This window comes from Ixodes scapularis, unplaced genomic scaffold (genome assembly GCF_016920785.2).
Source record: "Ixodes scapularis isolate PalLabHiFi unplaced genomic scaffold, ASM1692078v2 PGA_scaffold3__209_contigs__length_174095766, whole genome shotgun sequence".
Lineage (NCBI taxonomy): Eukaryota > Metazoa > Arthropoda > Arachnida > Ixodida > Ixodidae > Ixodes > Ixodes scapularis.
In genome coordinates this window covers 83,404,902-83,424,685 of record NW_024609868.1, presented here as the reverse complement: position 1 = coordinate 83,424,685, position 19,784 = coordinate 83,404,902, and the positions used below count along the sequence as shown (strand labels likewise).

General features: G+C 45.2%; 1 protein-coding gene across 3 annotated transcripts in view; it reads right to left on the bottom strand.

The window, feature by feature from the left end:
- The window catches only part of LOC8043592 (fibrous sheath CABYR-binding protein), a 57,443-nt gene that overhangs the window by 34,878 nt on the left and 2,781 nt on the right, over nt 1-19,784 (bottom strand). For all 3 annotated transcript variants that reach the window (XR_005797970.1, XR_003918501.4, XM_029979665.4), the window contains exons 2-6: nt 16,573-16,684; nt 15,760-15,880; nt 9,869-9,921; nt 9,630-9,758; nt 3,074-3,157 (exon numbers count right to left, since the gene is read on the bottom strand). Coding sequence is in view for 1 of the 3 variants with exons in the window: in XM_029979665.4 (XP_029835525.2) it covers nt 3,074-3,157; nt 9,630-9,758; nt 9,869-9,921; nt 15,760-15,880; nt 16,573-16,684 (499 nt within the window). In the remaining 2 variants the exon portion in view is untranslated. The remainder of the gene's footprint in view (nt 1-3,073; nt 3,158-9,629; nt 9,759-9,868; nt 9,922-15,759; nt 15,881-16,572; nt 16,685-19,784) is intronic.

The following is a 19,784-nucleotide window of genomic DNA, read 5'->3' as shown; positions in this document are numbered from 1 at the left end:
CAAAAGTATGCAGAATGCATTAATGACACGTATGTGTAAATATGGGCAGCATTGCAGTGTGGCGTCGCATGAGATTGGTGCGAAGCCGTGATGTCATATGACATCACCTTATATGACATGACCTCGCATAGCAAACGCAGCAGCTTTAAACGGACACTGACACCCCCCAAAAAAAATTTTTTAATTTTTTGTTAGGCAATTTGTTATGGTATCAGAAGACTATCCAATCAAAATTACACGACTACACTTAGGACTGCTTACATGTAAGAAGGCGAAAGCCAGTCAAGGACAACATCAAGGACGACGCCTAGAGGACGACGCCTAGGAGTTTACTTTGATTTTTCTTAATTCTCTTTGTCATCCTTCCTAATTTCATTGCCTCTGATTAGCCGAGCGGTCACGTAAACCTTTTGGCACCTTCCGTGTCGCTAACGTGTTTTCGCTCAAAAACCTTGAAGGCCGACTGACCGATGAGACATATAATATTATTTTGCTGCAGTGTCTCATATATTTTTTATAAAAGTAAAAAAATGCAGCTGCTTGAGACCGAAACTGAACTCTGAGGAGGCAGAAGAAATAGAGAGGAAGAGAGTGCTGCCAAAAGTCAGGTGGCTGTGTAACTGTTTTTTTTTTTTTTTTTCAATCAATGTATACAGTCCCCGACCAATTTTTTGGACTTCGCAAGGACCGAAAAAACGTCCAAATAATAGAGCAGTCTGAAAAATCAGCAGATTAAAAAACTTGATGTTATTATGTGTTAGCAGGCTTTAAAAAAAAGTGAAAGCCGTTTACAACTCCCTGTAACGCCAAATTGGAGCGCAGCTCTTGAGGTGGGAAGGGTACTGAGGGGAGGGTAGACCCCTCCTCCTCCTCTTCCTCCTTTAATGTGCTCCAGGGGGGTCACCTGACCCCGGGGGGAGGGGGTCACGTTACTTCAGGGGGAGGGGAGGTCACATGACCTTGGGAAGGTCACCCCAAGGTCACGTGACCTTGAGGTGACCTTGGGGGAAATTGGGAGGGGTCACGTGACCTTGGGGATGCGTGACCTTGGGGGTCACATGACCTTGGGGTGACCTTGGTGACGCCGCTCACGCTGGAAACGGGCGCCTAAGAGCTGCGCTCTAAAAGCCGTAAATAGTGTCTTGCTTCAGGTTATGCCTGCGTGCCTTGTTTTAGGTTATGCCTCGTTTGCGTTCATAAACTTTCTGTTAGCTTGAGAATTGTTGCCTTCTTTTCTAGTGTTATGGTCCAGTACTTTCTGCACTTCTCTGCAACAGATCGCAGTGGCGGAAGAACAGGTGGGGCAATGACATCCAAGCCAGCGTAGACCGAAAATATGATTCACCGAGACGAGATGAGAGGCGCAAGTCAATGACTTCAATGGCGAAGGAACAAAGCAAAATGGAAACAACAGTGATGATAGTAATGACGTGCAGCTAGAAAAAAAAAAGTCGTACAGCATCACCTACCGGTAGGACTCAGGAGTACCCAAGTAGCGCTGCCAAACCAAGCCAATCCACTTGCAGCCAACATAAAATTCAAAATGGCCGCTTCTCGGTGGTGTTTCCCGCTGATCACTCGCGGCAATTTTGTCTGAATGATCGCAATTTCGGACTTCAAGCAGTTCAAAACATTGGTCGTGAATATGCACTATTTCTATTGGGTAAGCCACGATCCCTCCTTTAGCTCCAAAATATTGAACAAGTCCGAATTATCGGAGTTCGAAAAATCGGTCGGCGACTGTATTTGCAATTTTTTTAGAGGCCACAAAAAAATGGGTATTTTTTTTTTTTTCTATTTTTAATCTTGAGTGTGTGCCTTCGATGACCCACAACTTTGATTATTTTTTTGGTGGTTCTGTCTACACCATAGAAAACGGCACGTGACCACGAAGAAGAGAGTGAGCGCGACTCAAACCGGTCAGCTCTTGATTGGCGGTTTTCAGGCGGAAAGAAAACAAATTTTGAGCCGCAAATTGTCTTCTGGGTAGTTGGGCTCTCGTATGTCATGTACAAATAGAAACCTTGGCGAGCAAAAATACCCTGTCAGGGTCCCGTTAAAGGGATGCAGAACCAAAATTTGGATTCCACAAAACACGGCTGTAAAAGTGTGCAACGGGATGCTACAAACACCAAAATATCACTCATACAGCAATATCCCGAACAGAGGACAGGGGAGGCGCATTTGACAGATATGTTTAAGTCTTGTTTCTCAGAAAAGGAGAGGGAACGGCCTTGCGTCTTCTCCGCCTCGAGGGGGCAAAGCGAAGAGAGGAGGAAATAAGATATCTTGACGTCACGCTGCTCATCGGCCTTGTTCAATCTCGACCTCTTTTTCCAAAAATATGGCCATCCATTCGAGATAGTATCGCCTTACGAGTAGTGTTGTAGGGATTGTAGCGTCCCGCCTACAGCTCCTGCATTGTTTTCTAAAATCCAAATTTTGGTTCAACATCTCTTTAAGGACCATTCTTGCTTCTATGTCTAAGCTACTTTCCTTACATACTGGTGAATGTTCATTTTATAGAGCGTGTAATTGCACTCCACTTCTAGTTATGCTTACGCTGAAGAGACTGCTATCGATTTAACAGATATTAGCCAACATCAGCTAAACAAAAAACAAATGTTTGTCCTAAAACTACTACGGATATTCGAGCCTAGCAATAACAACAATGAAACTCGGGTTTTAACTATCGCAAACATTACAGTGAAGCAGAACTCACACAGTGCTATAGAAATATTTTCAGCAAGTAGTATTGTTGAAGTGACCGAGTGTCTTATCTCTCTGCTTCGTCGTACTTTAATATATGTATAATTTTGTTCTTTTAGTACTTTTTTGCCATATGCATACCATTTATAAGGCCTAGAGTTGCTGAAATAACCCGAGTGCCTGATGTGTTTGCCTCGTCATGCTTTTGCATGATTGTATCATTTTGTTTTTCTAATGCTTTTTTGCCATATGTGCACCATTTATGAAGCTTAGTACCCTTTATAAAAACCATGTAAATTATTACTATCATTATTATTATTAGAAAAGAATCTGTGCAATGCCATTGAGATTTAAAAATACTTGCCAATTTTTCCGGGCTTGGAGGCAATACACCTTCTTCGCACTCCAGCGTCACTTCTTCCACCTTTTGCTTTGGACTCATGTGGCTCTGCGGTGAAGGGGGAAAAAAAAAAGCTTGATCATGTTGACGAAAATTGGGAAGCACAAAATGAGTCCCGCACAAACCACACATGATGTGTGTAGTTTGCCAAGGGAGCTTGTCTGGGCCGAACAGGACTACGACAAACCTCACACGGTGTGTGCACTTTGTGCCGGATTGAGGCATGGTTTTCTGGGCTTGCCGCCCCAACTTCTTGCGTTCACGGCACTCACAAAAACCCCTGCAAACTTCTCTTTCGAGGTTAGCGAGCACACTTCGCTCTGGCCCGCTGTGTGACTCCAATAAAGTGAGCAGTCGCGTGGTTCTGTGCTGTATCAGGAACGACTAATCAAGACCATTATGGCAAGCAGTCGAATATCACTTTATTGTCTTCTCCTAATAGTCTACATACGTCTCATGGTGACATATCCCGATACACCCCCTTTCTTTACTGAGTGAGCAAGAATGCCGGACTTGCAGGCACATGAAATCTGTTAAATGTACTTCAATTGCACTGAGGTGCAAACAGGAATGCCAGTGTGGTGTTCTTGCTGTCGCAGCATCACGTATGGTTCAGCTGCAGACGAAGTTGTCAGTGTTACCACAGTTCTCACAGCACTCTGCTGCAATGCCATAGGTAAAGTTCGCCCTTCAGTGTCATTATTAGACTCCTCAGTCCCCTGTGACCGGTTCTGAGTATCGAAGTCTTCAGAGGAGGGGAGAAGGTGCTTGCTATTTCTTTGGAGATTACGCCCGTCCATGGCAGTGACCTTGTAAGATCTCGGTGCTACTGATGTCTCGACTTGAGCTTTCAGAGTCCAACCGTCATCGTGTGATATGCTGACATCTCCAGGTTGCAACAATGAGAAGTTTCATCCATTGATTTTGCTCTGTTTATGTTTCTGGACACAATCATAGCGGTTCTTTGTGAAGTTAGGTATCCTGAAAGGGATCCGGTGACTCATTAGAAGTTTGCTAGGTGACTTTCCTTCTTCTAATCATGAGGATCTGTAATTTAACAAACCCAGGTAGAAATTTTGGTTTGCGTGATTGGTTTTCTTAAGTAACCTCTTTATAACTTGTACGCCCTTTTCAGACAGGCCGTTGGACTGAGGTCACGTGCTCAAACTTATACTTCGAGGCGAACACTCTAAATTCTCGTGAGACAAACTGTGGCCTGTTACTGAAAAGTTTGCTGACTACGGTGGTTGCAGTTGTATCGGGTGGAACCTCTACTTCTGGAAAGTTTGAGCATGCATCGAAGGCCACAAGGTTTGGTCTTTGAGCATACTGGCAGAGGTCTACTCCCACACGTTCCCATGGTTGGCTCGGTGTAGGTCGCATCATGAGTGCTTCTTTTGGCTGGCGATTTGCATAATGTTTGCATGTCTTGCAGCGGCCGATCATTTTGTGGATCTCAAACGTCATTTCAATAACATCAACGTTTTTGCCTTTTCTTTACATTTGGCGACACCAAGGTGCCCTGCGTGTACTCTTTGAGCCTTTCTTTTTGGAGTGTCCTAGGAATGATAACTTTCGATCCTTTCAGCAGTACACCGTTTACCATGGATTGTTCTGTAGCAAAAGGTTTGAACGGTCCGTCAATTCGCTGATGGGCTTCTAGCGCTTTTGCGGTACAGTGTAGTCCCTCATAATCTTGAGCTGTAAAAACTAAATGATTAAGTGTCTGCTTGCTCACTAGAATTGAAAAAACGGAAACTGCGTGGACTTCAACGTCTCAGTCTTCGACCTGTTCGGTTTTGGTTTTTTGGATGGGCGCTTTTGGAAGTCCATTTGTAAGAAGCAGTTGTTTGCCAGGAACAAACTGAAACTCGCAATCGTACCTCATGAGTAGAATAAAAATTGAGAGCCCTTCCACCCCGTGAAGAGGGAAGTCCAGCAAAGCTGGCTCTCTCGTGGAATTTGCTATGTCGGGCTGGGAGCAGTGGCAACGGCGGTTTCATGTTGGCGGCGTGCCCATTCTCGCTTCTGGGAGCACCGACGCTCCTCATACTACCGCTACTCCTCTTTGGAATGTGCAACACGAGTGCAACCGATGTGAAGTCTGAAATCCAACTGATAAGGACAGTGGTGCGAACTTTGACAGGTGGCCGCCGAAAAGCGCGTGGCATTGCGCAATGTCACGGGGGAGAGAGAAGCAACGCGCAGGAAAAGCGCACGCGTGCGGCACCGGTGTCTGCAGCATGGACTGTTCTAAAGCAAAAGCCTAAAACAAATGGCATCTTGCACGCACGTTTGCCAACGCTTTATTTTGGTTATTTATTTTTAATATTTTATACGGGGAAGGTGTGAGCATGCGGCGCCGGCACCTGCAGCATTAACTGTACAAAATTGTTAGTCTACGCTCGGTCTGACCCCAGAGACGATCAGCCAGAACCTAGCCATAGACAGCTTCGCTGTAAAAAAACAAAACGCTGCAGTTTTAAAGGCATGTTTCCTACGCTCTTCTTGGAAAAGGTATAAGTGGTTTGTGATCAGTTTCTACTATCACCTTTTCCATAGGTAAAATCATAAAGTCGTTCACACCCGTAGGTGTTGCAAAGCACGTCCTTATCAATATAAGAGTATCTTGTCTAGCTGTCTGTGAGTACTCTTGTGTCATAAGCCACTGGATGCCATTCGTTTCCGTGCTGCTGGAGTAACGCTGCTCCCAAGCCGTATTTAGAAGCGTTCGTAGACACCTTAATTGCAAGGGATTGGTCGAAGAAAGCAAGCACTGGCGCTGCAGTGAGCGACACTTTGATCTCTCGCCATTCCTTGTCATGAGCCGGTGTCCACTCACAGATGGAAGAATCCTCTAGTAGATCTTGTAACTTGTTGGTCTTGTCTGAAAGTCGAGGCGGGTAGGTATTTTCCAAAGTAGGTGACGACACCCATTATCTGTTGAATTCCTTTTTTGGTTGTCGGAGCAGGCATCTGTAGAACACTTTTAACGAACTCAGGATCAGGCTGCATCCCGTCTTTGGGCACCATGTCACCCAAAAAGATGACCTCTGTGACGCAAGACTGGCACTTTTTTGCATTTAATGCCATGCCTCCGTTTCGAGCCACTTCAAGAGCTCTTTAGAGTCATTTATCATACTCCCCATGCGTGGCAGCCCAAATGAGGATATTGTCTAAGTAAACTCGAACGCACAGTAGGTCGTCGAAGATCCGTGTCACTGCCTCCCGAAAGACCTCCGGTGCAGACGAAATTCCGAACGGAAGACGCTTGAAGCGGTATCGCCCAAACAGAGTGCTGAATGTGCAGATGTGCGACGTTTCTTTATCCAGGGGGAACTGGTGGAAGCCCACGATGGTGTCTAACCTGGAGAAAAATAGTGCACCAGCCAGCTCCGCCTCAATGTCTTCCCTTCTTGGCATTTCATATTGCTCGCGCTTCAGGCTTTCGTTGAAGAATCTGGGATTCATACACACTTGTAGTTTGTTGTCCTTCTCCTGAATGACAACGAGCAGGCTGACCCAGTCTGATGGTTCTTCCATCCTGATTATTATTCTAGACTGTTCCATTCTGTTTAGTTCTTTCAGAGGTTCCTCGGGCAGCTGTGGTACTCGGCGAGCTGCTTGGATGACTGGTTAAATTCCGTTTTTCAGAACCATCCTGTACTCTTTAGCGGTACATCTGATACCCTCAAACAACTTGGGAGATTTTTCTATGATCGAATTTGCATGGCCCTTGGCACCTTTCACGGTGTTGACATGGTTGGTTAGCCCAAATGACTCACATGCCTTGAGTCCGAGAAGAGCCCGACTTGCATTCTTGACGATGAGGAAGTCTAGCATTGCTTCTGTCCCACTGACTTTGACTTGCAGTTCTTTTATTCCAATGTGTCCAATGACTCCTCCACTGTAGTTTTTCAGTACAGCCTTTGACGGTTTCGGCACACTCGTTCCCCTTAGTTTCCTGAAAGTCGATAGCGGTAGAAGGTTGGCTTGGGAATCCGTGTCAACATTCAGTTGAACTTCTTTGCCAGAAACGGTCACTGGTATTATCCAGTCAGCACTGCCACTTCCAATCTCCAAAACTGAAAAATCGTCTTGGTTATATACTGTCTTCTTGGATTTGCGACAAGCCGAGAAGTGATTCTTTTTGTTACGTACGTGGCATGTTTTGCCGTATGCTGGACATTTCCGTGGTTTGTGATGCATGTTGCATTTTCCACATCTTTTGGTATTGGAGCAAGCTTGCATTTTCCGCTTGGAAACAGGAGCTACGCTCCTTTCTGGGTTGTCCCGCGTCTTCTGCCTTTCTTTGGCTACCTCTGCCACTTTGGAGAACGTGACTGCCTTTTCCAAGGTTAGGTCGTCTTCTCGAAGGAGCTTTTCTCGTAATCGCTTCTCAGTGACGTCGTACACAATTTGGTCTCGAATCATGAAATCGGACAGCTGTTCAAAGTTGCACGATTAGGCCTTCAGCTTCACTTCTCGATAAAAGTTTTGAATGGCTCACCTTCCGCTTGCATTTGTGTCCTGAATTTATAGCGCTCGTAGGTCTCACTACATCTAGGAGTGCAATATTCCTCGAACTTCATAATAAGGACGATATAGCTTGCCCTTTCTTCTTCCGTCAGCTCAAAGGTGTCGAAGACTTTGATGGCTTCAACACCGGCTACATGGAGGAAGAGCGCTGCCTTCTGTTTTTTGGTGCCTGCCTTGGCTGGCTCGGTGGCGGCCAGCTAGAGCTTCAGGCGTTGCTCAAACTTGCGCCAACTGTCGGCTACGTTTCCGGAGAGCAGCAAACCATGAGGTGGATGAAGTCCTTCCACGTACAGATGAAGGAAGAGCAACTTCTGACACCGTATATCAGGAACGATTAGTCAAGGCCATCATGGCGAGCAGTGGAATATCACTTTATTGTCTTCTCGTACAAGTCCATATACATCTCGTGGTGACATATCTCGATACACTTGCGACACCGCCCTGTCTAACAGGGCCTTACTCGGCTATTCTCCGCTTTTTATTCTTGACGGAGCTGTAGACGTGGCTCAGTGGTTATAATACCCAACAGCCGCCTTGCCGACCCAGATGCGAGCCCCGCAGGGGTGTCCTGACTCTAAACTTTGTACCCACAACTTCGCGTAACAATCCCAGCATGTCGGTCGTTCACGACGCTTGGTCGTAACACTCGTGCCATGATGGTTCTTCATGACAATACTCCGTAATAATTTTCTCATAAAATTCGGCTTATAGAACACAATTTGTGTTAAACCACTAAATTCAAGACCTGCGCAATAAAAAGGGACACACACGGATGCATGTCTGCACCATACCGACCAGTGTATCCTTGCACCAGCGTTTCTTACAGTTCAAAAAGCTTGTCTATGCCTCCTTTCCCTTCAAATTTACAACTTTAAAGAGGCTGCACAACAATATAATGTAGGAATGTCCTTCGCTTCACATAAGCTTATTGGCACTACTGGGACCCAAGCCTACTCACACAGAATGCCACTGACCAAGAAGGTTATTTGTCGCCACGTAAATTCAAGGAGGAAATCTGACGTTTTCTTTCAGTCCCTTCTTTGTGAGACTTGATGACAATGTTGTGGGGATCAGACTGCTGGCATAGTCAACAAAGCGATCCCCAGGATCTCGTCCCCAAGCTTTACGATCTCCGCAGTGACACTATTTAAATGCAGCTCATACAGTGGACACGAGCACCGCACGAGCCTTCAATTTCGGCTCTTCCCAATCAATGCCTCGACAGGCATTTGGCTAGTGGCTCGTGACCGATCGCTGCGATGACAGGATTAGCAGAACCTTAACAACGCGTGAAACTCGGCACGTGCGCAGTGCTCTGCCGACCTCAGCGAGTGCAGCATATGATCATTTCAAATCACATGGCTGCTTTTGGTTGCCAGTTGAGGGGGCTGCTTGTTTTTCTAGAATTTTTTCTACATTGTGAGGAGAAAAAAACAAATGTGTGTTTCAAAGGTTATGAATCTCAAGGAATAATTCTAAACAGTATTTACAGAAAATACAAAAATAGTTGTTAGGGGGATCGGTAGCCGAGTGGGCTAGCGCACACCAGCTCTAAGCAAGTGGAGCCAAAGCTCCTGCTGCAGCACCCAGGGATCCTGGGTTCAATCCCCACCCTTGTCCATTTCGATCTGGATGAGCATTGTATTGGCATGCGGTCATGTGTCATACTGCATAGTGCACGTTAGAAACTCCAGCTGCCAGTTGGGGCAGACAAACTTCATGCTGTATAAACATATACATAAACACAACACAGAAAAATTGTTGCATTGGTCCCTTTAATTCTGTTTCTGTTATAAAAAATTTACCCTTTGTTCATCAGTTTACAGATGGTGTAGTCCATTGTCTGAACTCAGTCAACACAGACCTGCTACGTTCCTACAGCGAGTTTCCATGTTTGTTCCTACATAGAATTCCCATGTCATCCAGCATGATATCTTTCCCTGGCAATTTTGTTTCAGTTTGGACATTCAACCGAACTCACCAGGGGCGATGACGGTGCGATGGCATGTGCTCCTGATCCAAACCATTCCGCAGACGATGAGGGGGAGAAGTGGCTGTTGCGCACGGCTTCCTCCATCTTGGCAGTCTCCTTGGACATGGCAACAACTTTCTGCAATAGACAGTCAACTCTGCTTGCTCATTCCATCCAATTTTTCTTTAATCCTGCAGTTAACACTTAATCAAAACTCTTAGGTATTGAAAAAAGGCTTGAGCACTCACCAGGAGTTCGAGCTTCTGTTCTTTCGTCATGTCCTCTTCCCAGAGCCCGAGTGCTACAAAATAATGGTGCATAATCACATCTGAACAGAAGCACAAGCACACAGATAAACAAGTGTTGAGGCCAAAAACTCTGTGAACTTGAGGAGGCATGGCACTTAACACTCTATATGCATTTAATACATACCTATCAAAGATTAGCACAGAATCCTTATTGTTATGAAAAACAGAAACGACTTGGTCACAATTTTCAAGTGAACACAAAATTTATGTTTATATCCGTAACTCAAGTTTTCATACCTTTCTACTTAGTAATGTCAATGCACCCCCTTGTAACATTGCAGATGGCCCCCCTCAAGACAAGTTCCGTACATAGGCAGTCCCAGTGAACATGCTCTATTTGATATTAAAGGGCAACTCCAGTCAATTCCAAGAAATTTGAGTTAATGGTTGATTATATATCACAAGGTAGTAATAAACGGTTTTACATGATTTCTTTTTGAAAAAACTTTCAGCCTTTCCACTCTGGTGAAGAAGGAAGACCAGCGAAGCTTTGCTATGGTCAGACGTCAAGGACGACTTCTTGGACGACTTTAAGGACGACATTTAGGACAAGGTTTAGGACGACCTCAAGGACGATGTCTAGGACGACCTCAAGGACGACTTCTAAGGCGACCTCGAGGACGACGCCTAGAGGACGACATCGGGGACGACATCTAGACGACCTCAAGGACGACGCCTCGGACGACCTCAGGGACGACATCTAGGATGACCTCAAGGAGGACTTCTAGGACGATTTCGAAGACAACATCTAGGACGACCTCAAGGATGACTTCTGGGACGATTTCGAGGACGACCTCAAGAATGACTTCTAGTACGACCTCGAGAACCTCTCGGACGACATCAAGGACGACCTCAAGGACGACTTCTATAACGACCTCAAGGACAACTTCTAGGACAACCTTGAGGACAACTTTTTGGACAACCTTAAGGACAACCTCAAGGACGATGTTTAGGACAACACCAAGAACGACTTCTAGGATGACCTCGAGGACAACACCTAGAGGAATTCAGCCTTTCCACTCTGGTGAAAACCAGAGTGGAAAGGCTGGAAAGGTTGTCGCCATCTATGAGCAAGGCCGGCAAGCCGATTGCCTGGTTGCCGCCGCCGCTCATAGATGGCGGTAGCTGTCCAGAGTTTTGTGTCGACATTCTTTGCGGGGGACATGATCCTGGGGAAACTTGCCCTTAACAGCTCCGCTGTAAATGTGTAATATCTTCTGCGTAGTCTGCATTCAAAGCTTGCCAGAAACCAAAACCAAGACCTCGCCTGCGGCGGGCAGCACTGCTCCTTTGTCGCCACTTACATGCCCTAACCATGTGGTACAAATAGTGACATCGCGTACCAGGCGGCCGGCTGCAGTTCGGCGCAAGGGCGGAAGTGTCGCCTGCTACAATCGGTGGTCTGCTACTCCCGACGATGCCTACACTACCGTGAACGCAGCTTGTGCTTTAGTGCAGAAATTGGTTCAAAACAAGAGCTTGTTTTAAAAACATTAATAGAAAGTGAAGCTCAGTAAACCGCACGTAAATATGTCGCGACAGGTTCGTAGAGCTATGACGTGCTCAATGCCGCAAACTTGCTCTCTCGCACGCGACGGGTGCTGCCGGCGATGATGCACGCTTGCATAGGAGCACACAGGCGCATCACGTGGCCGACGATGAGCGCAATGCTAGCACTGCCTTTGCTTGAAAAAGTACAAAACAAGCAAACAAATCTCCCCGAGCATGACGTAGGTAGTGCAGGGTGGGCTGCACCGACACAGTAGTATTGACTGCGCCGTTGGCTACACCAAGCCTTGTCCGCTAGGTTTAGCAGATCTTGGTAATTTCGCTCACTTCCAACTTTGTTTTCCAGTTTCATTAGCTTTTAGGCAGAATAAAATTGAAATATTTGTTGGGTGTTGTTGTTTGTTTTGTTTTTTTTGCAACACTAAAGAGAACTTTATTGTATTTTTTTTAATATTGAAAATAAATGTGAACTGGAGTTGCCCTTTAAAGGGGTCGTGAAAAGTTTTAAAAAAATTCTGAGCTATATATCTATTTGGAATCCTTGTTCTTTATTACATAACACACGTTCATTTGTTTGATTGCCAGAATTAATTTACTAGCGTAAAAAATACTCTTTCAGTTTCCTGGGGAGCTTCTTTCTCGGTTTTACAAATATGTCACGAAAAGTAACCAATAGAAAATTTTAGTTGCCTGAGCAAGATGGCGATGTAGACTGGACTTGGGAAAGTCAGAGCATCACACATCGCTCCAACAGCAGCACCACAATGACATCACGCATGCAAGTCAACGGGTGACATCTGACAGAAGGTATTATGCTCAGACAACTGCAAGACAGCCAATTTAATTGAGCTCTAGCATCGCTTATTACATCGCGGTTGGCTTTTAGGTTTCGAGCCATACGCTGACACCATATGTAGTTTGTGCTACCGTCTGTCATGCTACAGAGGAGAGTTTGAGGGAATCGTTCGCGATTTCGATTGGTCAAGCCGCATTCCAATACGATCGTCAAATAACGAGCCGCAAATATGTCCTCGCTTTGACCAGAAAATTGCTGATCTGCTCGCAGTGAAAGGACGAAAGGGCTGGAAATACAAGCAAAATTAATCGCTTTTGCATACTTGAAGAATGGCTTGTCAAGTTACTGCTGAGGGAGATCGTAATAAAGGAAAATGATGAGGAAACTCCAACTGCTAAAATGTCCTAGCACATCTGCAAAAATAAGCGACTCAAGACGAATGTGCTGATAGTTCAAAGGTTATGCGTGCACCACTTTTGCGAAGTTTTGAGTTTGAGTCCTCCTGGGATTATAATTTTTTAATGCTTTGCTTTATTATTAATATAATTCTAATCCACAATCAGGTTCCACAACTGTATTCCATAAGAAATGCGAGCTGCGGCAGAACAAGCATCATGGTTACGATGGTTACCAAAAAAGGGAGGACCCAAATGTGTTTGAAACCGAAACTATATCGCAATCACAAGAATGCCAATAAATAACCCGATGTTTTGATCAGTCTAAAATTATCATTTGATGGAGAAATAAAGTTGAATATCTGTCCAACCTTTCTACTTGGCTATCGCGATGTTTTGTTGCTCATGCTGCTGTAGGGTGTTGCATGGATGTTTCACGCAGTCCAAAAAACCTCGATTTTTAGATGCTCCTTAGAAAATGCAATGCAATATGTCACCGTAATACGTAGGAATCAAAGTCTTTGTAGTTTAATGTACTATCAGAAACAATACGAGCGTGAACGCGCCTCCGCGTGTCGCCGCTACCTGAGGCGCCTCCCTGCGGCGCCGTTGTGAAGTTTTGCGCATGCGTGTAGAAATCCTGTCGCTGTTCTCGCTTTGACTGTTAACCCCCGTCTGTCGTCTGCTATGCGCGCGCTGGCGGCCGCTCGCGCTGTCGTCTGCTATGCGACTCGTGTATTTCCGTCACAACTCAGACAAACGACTTAACATGATTCACGAGTTTCCTGTGCGATAACGCAATGCCTACATTTGATACGTGATAAGTAGCTGGCTTCTTTCATGGGGTCGAGATACAGCGACAACAGACAAATAGAATAAAGACAAAATATCTGCAAAGCTTAGCGTTCAACTACGGTGAGCCCGGAAAACATTCAGTGTAGTGAAAAATGGCTAGAGTTCCTGACTACGAACGGATCAACATAGTTGAGCTGTCCCTCCGAGGCTACTCTCAGAGGGCTATATCCATCATGGCTGGAAGACCGCTGAAAACGGTGAACTGGATAATACAAGCATAAAGGAACGAGCTGTCCAGGGCAAACACAACTCGCGTAGAAAGCGCGTGTGTCCGCCGGAGCACGCAACGTTGTGCGGCAGACGACAACACGAGCGGACACCAGCGTGAATACAAGTCGCATAGGAGACGACAGCGTGAGCGGCCGCCAGCGCACACAGGAGTCACATAGCAGACGACAGCACGAGCGGACGCCAGCGCGAACACGAGTCGCATAGGCGACGACAGCGTGAGCAACCGCCAGCGCGCACAGGAGTCGCATAGCAGACGACAGCACGAGCGGCCACCAGCGCGCGCATAGCAGACGGCAGACGGGGGTTGGCAGTCAAAGCGAGAACAGCGACAGGATTTCTACACGCATGCGCAAAACTTCACAACGGCGCCGCAGGGCGGCGCCTCAGGTAGCGGCGACACGTGGAGGCGCGTTCACGCTGATACTGTTTCTTATGACACAAACAAGCCAAACCCACATCTGTGGGCAATGCTTCTGCAGGTCTTCAGCAACTTGGTACAGTTGATTCTCTTTATAACAAACATTGATAAAGCGAATTATCGGATATAGCAAACTAATCACGAAGTTTGGTTGGTCATGCTTTATTTGAATGGGAGTTCTAATTATATAACGAAACCGAAACCGTGAAATCTGATGCGCTATCGGTTATAGCGAAGCAATTCCTGATTTTCTTGTGCCACAAAATACTACGAAGATTATTGAAAAGTAAAAAAAAAATACAAAAAGTAATTTCTAAATGAAAAATTCCGAAAGTTTAGACCGCCCGATGTGCAAAAATGCACTTTTAGGGAGGTAGCGCCACCTATGAACCAGGCGAATAATGGCGGTTGCGCAGCTCCTGGCTTTTATGCGAGGCATCAAGAACCAGTGCAGACTAAAGCCAACCGCCAACCACGACACTCGTAGCGGAGCTGAAAATGGCGACGAAGCGAAAAGCTCTCCCTGAAGACGAAAGTTAAGGCAGGCTGTGGACAGCAGTCGAAAGAAAAAAGACATCACTGCGGACTTCGTGATTGCACCTAGCACGATATCTACCATCCCGAGTGCAAGGAAGAAGATTGAAGTCTGCTATGCAAACAACACCGTCAAGACTGACCGACGACTGACTGACAGACGAAAGCAATCAGTCCGGCACGTCTGTTAGGGCATGATGATTTCAGCGCGAGCAGCGGTTGGCTCCAGCATGGTGGCCAAGGTGAAGAAACACCAGCCCAGAATGACGTCTTCAAATAAATGGAATAATACATCCAGCTAACGTTGTTTCTTGTGTTGCAAATTGATATCCTCATGCTCCGATTTATTTAATACTGCTTAGTGACAGGTATGGGTCTCGTGGTCCGCGATAGCGCGTTTTTATATCTTAGTGCTGTGCAAGTTCTTGCATGGGCTCGATTGCGGGAACGTTTGCATCACTTTTTGTGTGTACTTTTATAACGAATATCGCATATAGCAAACAAATCTCTGCTCCCAATGCTAGTTCGTTACGAGGTTCGACTGTATAACAACTTTCACACTATAAAGGCAGGTTTACCAGTGTAATGGTAAGCCTGCCTCTATTATCACTCATTTGGTAAAGAATGCACTTAAATAAATAATTTAGAGGAGCGATCAACAGTGTCATTTGTACAAAGGAAGATTCCTGTCATATTGGGGTGTTGTAGGGAGCATTTTCTTCACCTGATGAGTTCAGCAGCTTCATCATCAAATGTCACAGTCAGTGACGACCCGAGGTGTTTCACTTTTCAAAACAGGTGATTTTAGAGAGATTGGCATGAAGGATGATTGGCTACATTTAACCGGGTGGTTCAATATTTCACGTCTCATGTTTGTGCTCAAGCATCTTTACCCTCTTTGTAATATTTTTTTTTTCTGTGATGAGTGTTGTCAAAAATCAATTAACGTACGCAACATCAGATCAGTCTCACGGTCTCCGCTTTCAGAAAAGTGGACAACTCCCACAGCCTAACTCTATTGGGCCCGCAGCCCTGCCAGAAACACAAAGCGGAGGCTAACCCAAAGAACATATTACGAAACTGCCTGACGTACCTTGCAACTCCTCGTCCACTTTTGTTTTCTTTTTTTCCTCCCTGTGATCGTAACGAGATGCTCGCGTGTTGTTATAGTGTCTGGAGCCCCCAACATCATCTGGCTGTGGCGTGGGGCCCAGCTGCAATGCAAACAGCAAATCAGCATGCCTTCACAAAACAAGAAGCCCCAAATTCTTCTTAACATTCACCCCAGAAAGCACAGGGTTCTGAACTTCCTTTCTCTTGAACGAAGACAGCACCAGGTTCAAAACAGCACAGTCAAACAAAACAGCATGGCAAAGCAGCAACAAGCTGCTTAACCATCATCTTCAGAGATTGACACCCGGGTCTGCAAGCACTGTGCAACACGAAAAAGCACTACCTGATAAACTTTTGGTTAATAAATTAAAATAAAGTAACATGCTTGGTTGATTTCTTCTTTTTAAAATATGAATTCTGAATATTAATACTTAATCTCTTTTAATAAAACTTTTATTTATTTATTTTTTGCTGATTTTTATGTTTGGTGAAATCTGGAGAAACTGCCATGAGATTCTGGTATTGCAACCACTTTCCAATCTGGCAATACTGCTAAAAAGCTGCGAGTCTGAGCTGGTAGCCACGCAAAAAGGCACTCATGCAGGTGGGACTGGTCAAATATAAGTCCACACTTTCCATTTCCGAAGAAATGCAGATAGTGTCCCTTGACAGACTTGACTCACATACAGGTCAAAAGGAGATAACAGGCACAATAAAGTTTGAAATTATGTCACATGACACATCAAAAGGTCATCCTCACAACGAGGACAGAGTCGCCCACAAGAGACGTCACCTCAAAGCTCGCTCGGGGTTCTTGAGCTGCCTTCTGGGGCGTCGGAGGCCTAGCTTCTTCCGACAAAGAGAGGAGTTCTTCATCTGCTTCTTCAGCCATCACAGCAACCTCGCTGCACATCAACAAGAAACTATTAAGATCCTATGGCTGCCCTTAAATTTCTAGCCATGTAATCTTTCCTTTGGAATTGCACTGTCCTCAGACACTCTCTCATGGTGCTGTTAAAGCTACATTATCCACCACACGTTCCCGTGTCAACTCCAAATATTTTTCGCGTTTAAACTTCTCAAATGCCAGGAATTGTAGTATAATCCAACTAATGGCTATCCACAACGCGTGAATGAGCCGTAGGCGCACTTTCGCTTACGCTGCTGAATCCTATACTCGAGGCTTCCAGGAATGTGCTGAGGAGCAATGCGCAGACCACCGGATCTATAAAGTCTCCCTGAATAAAACGTGTCGTCTACTATCTTACCAACAACACTGTAGCTTAAGACCAAACTGCACATTATAAAATGAGGATCTTATTGAGATACACCTGACTCTGTACGCTAGAACAAAGCCTGTATGCCTTTTAGCATGTCGCGCAATACATTCTTAGCAACGGCAGCTAAAGTAACCCAAGGCATAGTCATGCACATCTCAAGAACTCAAGGAGTTTGCTGTGTCCAAGACTCTGGAATAATCTCTTAGTGTGCACAGTGCTACGTGCCATGAACACAACATAAAGTAACTTAAAGGGCCCCTAAAAAAAAAAACTTTTTTTTTTTCTATAAATTTGGTTTCTATAAATAAAAAGTAAGCTTAATACGAAAAAAAAAAAAAAAAAAAAAAAAACATTTTAGAGCTATATTGATGGCGAAAGATTTATTTGAAATTCTGCGCACAAGGTCCATGATGTCATAGAATGGTCCTTCACCCTTTCAAACTCAACGAGATAGCATGCACTTTTTCCACCTCAAAGTGAAGGCGAAACCGATCCACCACTCCTCCACGCGCCCGAAATGCCGAGAGAAAACAAATGGAAAGGAGGTGACTACCAACTAAATCGCATCTCGCGCCGTCAATATTGCTCTAAACTTTTTTTTCTTTTTTGCGTAAAATTAATTTTTTGACACGCCTGTATTAACCAGGTTGTTAAAAAAAAATGTTTTCTTTTCTTTTTAGGGACGCTTTAATGGGGCCCTGCAATCATATTTAAGCGTCTAGCTTTTTTGTGGCTTCCATGTCAAAAAGGGGAAGCAAGAGAGCAGGAAGACAGTAACTAAATATCAATGTGTCATATTTTAACCGGACGACGTGGAAACCTCCTCCACCTACGGGGGCGACCCGCGGTGCCGAAAGCATGTGGTATGTGAGGTCTTTGGTGCTAGCCTTACTACTGGTCAGAGCCACTAAAAGCTTTTTTTTAGTTGAAATACAAATATAGAGTGCAAACCGTTTCAATTATTTATGAAAGTAGTTTTTGTTCAGTATTTTAGATCAGAAAAAAGCAAATGCAGTTTATAAAGTACAGAAACAAGAAATGACTCGTCGATATACCCGCCACCAAGCGGTGGAAGAGGCGACGCATACTAGAAAGGGGTATAGTGGGATCAGGCACCGATGAGCGGCGAGCGTAGAAAGGTACCAGATGTATGTTGCGGCGCTGCAGTCATATACGGGCTCGAAAATTAGACCGGTTCCAAGCATTCCGAATGCCTTTGGCGCAGGTTTGGCTTGCGATTTGGTTGTTTAGCGGTATGACAGCGCGAGGTGGCTCCCGTTCTGAACTGATCTTTACCAAGTGTTCGCTGTCGTTTGTGGCCAATGAAGTGTCATGCCGAATTAGTCTTTAATCGCGCAGCAAATGCAATGCGAGCCGCCATGGCTGCCCGCTTCACACAGCCTATCCACCACATGCTTTAGTGGCGCCCTCTCGAGCCGTCGACACGGAGTGCAACAGCCGTGAGCACTCGCAGAGCTTACTACCCCTCCTCTAGTTCACAGCCACTCAAGCCACAACCAACGACATCATGAAGGAGGTTATTTTTTGCTTGCTTTTGTAATTTTAATTTGCCTATAACTTTTAAAATAAAGCAAAATTCGAGAAAAGAAAAGTTTCATTAAGTTATTACGTTCAGTGCGCTCAGGTTCGGTGCAAGTTAAAAACCAGTCAAAAAGTTGTTGCAGGGCCCCTTTAAGGCAGTGATTCGTCGATTTCAAGAAAATGTAATGAAAATGCAGGCAGATTCATTGTCAGTGACAAACTGGAGTGTCAAGGAAAATTAACCTTTTCCAAGAAGAGTTCTGCATATGCACCCGCTATCTTCAAACAGCAGCAAAAGCTTAAAAATTTTGGTCAGTGTTCAGAAGTGGAAGTGGCAAAAGCTCCGTGGAGAGATGAGCAAACGTGCTTGTCTCCTTTGCATCTTATGTGTCACCTATATGTTTTCAAATGAATGCTACATTATTACGGACCAGGGTTGGGCAGTATCGCGATACAAATGTATCGCGATAGTATTTTAGAAATACATTTCGTATCCGTATTTCTGTATCGCGATACATTTTTTGCACCAGTATCTGTATTCCTGTATCAAAATACATTTGGAATGTTTCTTTGTATCACGATACAATCAGGATGAAATGTATTTCGTTACATTTCTTGAGAAACACTCCCCCCCCCCCCCCCCCCCCCCCCCCGAAAAAAAAAAAAAAAGTGTGAACCCCCCTTTTTTTTATTTCTGAGGGCACCAAAGTCAAGGAAATGCTGGGGCATTGTTACTATGCTGATCAAGTTTCCTTTTGATTCTGCAAACTATTTTTCTATGTGTCCTCTTCTCTCTTCTGAGAAGTGTTGCGCAGTCGGAAACTCGAACCAGGTGGCGTGCCAGGAGTGGAGTCAGAGCATCTTCTGCCGCAGGTCCTCAGGTAGGGATTTCTTCAGTCATTGTTTGCTGGCATCCAATGCCCGCTGCTAACCGTCTCTCTCGCCTTAGCGTACAGAGTACACCCAGCCGGCAAAGCTGAGTCACATTCCGTTGCAGCACGAGCCTGGTGGTGGTTGACTTGATATAGCAGGAAGACTCACGCTGTAAAGTTCAACATATATTCGAATGCATTTGGGGCTGCGCCCGTAACATTGCACGGCTCAAGGGTACGTCATCAGCCGACGTGAACGTGACCCGCTGCTCTGGTGATCCGAAACCCAGAAGGATGACAGAAGTGACCTC